We start from the raw sequence: 1,619 nt of genomic DNA, 5'->3' as shown, positions 1-1,619 counted from the left end.
CTCGTGCCCTCTTCCACGCGCTGGAGAGCTGCAAAAGGCCCCCGGTGGTCTAGCCTCCCCCCAGCAGGCGTATCATAACTCCCAGGTGCTGCATTATTCACTGCGTACTGCACTGCAATCAGGGACCCGAACGCTACTAACCCTGGCCCGGGCTCGCCAATATTCACCTTTACTCGTTCTTAATACTGGGTAGCGTGAGTGGTTTGATCCAGTTAGCGTTCTCTTTCATCCAGACGAGGGGCTTGTTTTTGCAATATTTTCTTTTGCCCCGCGATCAACCTCCCAACCTTCTTCACACTCCCGGAAACCTTTTTTTCTGCACCGACTTTTCACCTCGCAACTTCAATCATCCTCATACAATCTCCCTCTGTGGATTTCTTCTCTCTTTAACCCGCGCATCCTCTCCAACAATCTGCGCATCCAGCTACTCCCATCACTTACGTGACAACAAGACCGCAAGTTCGTTCCTTCGTCATGATCTCTGCTACTGCTGCTGCCTCGCACCTGGAGCCACGCTCACTGCCCGACGTCCTCATTCAACCACCGTACCTGTTCTGCCTTTTTGTACTTTCCGTTTTGCGCTGAGACAACCGTTCCATGACTTGATTTTCATCCGTGCGCGATATGTGTTGAGTGTGTGAATTGAGACCTTTGGTAGAGCGCTGTCCGTTCGACATCACGACACTATGTCCAAGCTGTTCATTGGGTAAGTGGTCACTCGTCCATCGCCACAGCCTCGATGCACTAATCCAAAGCTCTAGCGGCCTCGCATGGCATACCGATGACAACACCCTCCGTTCGAAATTCGAGGAGTTTGGCCAAGTCGAAGAAGCCGTTAGTCGCTCTTGGCCCACGCATCATTTCGTCATAGTGCTCACATTATTTCAGATCGTGGTCAAGGACCGAGACACGGGCCGTAGCCGTGGATTCGGCTTTGTTCGTTTCTCGCAAGATACTGAAGCTGATGCCGCCATCGCTTCGATGAATAACGTTGAGTACGTTTGTTCGTTTCATTCAGTCAGAACAGTTAACGAGCCTTTTCATTTTTGTTTACAACAGGAGCAAGCGAATTGGTTGGAGCGTTTCTTTAGGTGGCTCTTCTTGCGCAAAATATCGATTTCGTACCTAGATTTTCTCGCTAATTCTCACTCCAGGTTCGACGGCCGTACCATTCGCGTGGACAAGGCCTCCGAACGTTCTGGCGGAGGTGGCGGCGGCGGCTATAGCGGCGGTCGTGGCGGCGGAGGCTATGGCGGTCGTGGCGGCGGAGGATATGGAGGTAGCTATGGTGCGATTCATTAACCTGTTTTATTTCATCAAAGATATCATGCTGAGCTCTATTCTCCTTAGGTGGTGGTGGTGGTGGCTACGGCGGGCGATCCGGCGGCGGCGGCAGTAAGTGTTTGCTTAAATCACCACAGAATTTACGAAATTTAACCCCGGCATAGGCTACGGAGGCGGTGCAGGCAACTGGGGCTCCAGCGGAGGAGGAGGTGGGTATGGTGGCCGTCAAGGCGGCGGCGGCGGCGGCTATAGCGGTGGCGGTGGCTATAGCAGTGGCGGCGGCGGCTATGGCGGTCAGGAGCAAGGTAGTTACGGCGGCCAGGAACAGGCCCAAG

At 53.7% G+C, this 1,619-nt stretch overlaps 1 protein-coding gene across 1 annotated transcript; it reads left to right on the top strand.

Moving 5' to 3' along the window:
- Positions 1 to 340: 340 nt before the first annotated feature.
- Positions 341 to 1,368, top strand: K441DRAFT_140677 (uncharacterized protein). Its single transcript, XM_067640123.1, has 4 exons — positions 341 to 459; positions 659 to 706; positions 762 to 834; positions 889 to 1,368. Exons 2-4 carry the CDS (start codon positions 687 to 689, stop codon positions 1,300 to 1,302), a joined length of 507 nt encoding a protein of 168 aa, XP_067503078.1. The 5' UTR covers positions 341 to 459; positions 659 to 686; the 3' UTR covers positions 1,303 to 1,368.
- The last annotated feature ends 251 nt before the right edge of the window (positions 1,369 to 1,619 follow it).

The sequence above is a fragment of the Cenococcum geophilum genome, assembly GCF_001692895.1.
Source record: "Cenococcum geophilum 1.58 unplaced genomic scaffold K441scaffold_26, whole genome shotgun sequence".
In the NCBI taxonomy this organism is placed as follows: domain Eukaryota; kingdom Fungi; phylum Ascomycota; class Dothideomycetes; order Gloniales; family Gloniaceae; genus Cenococcum; species Cenococcum geophilum.
The sequence above is the reverse complement of the archived record's forward strand: the minus strand, read 5'-3'. Positions and strand labels throughout refer to the sequence as shown.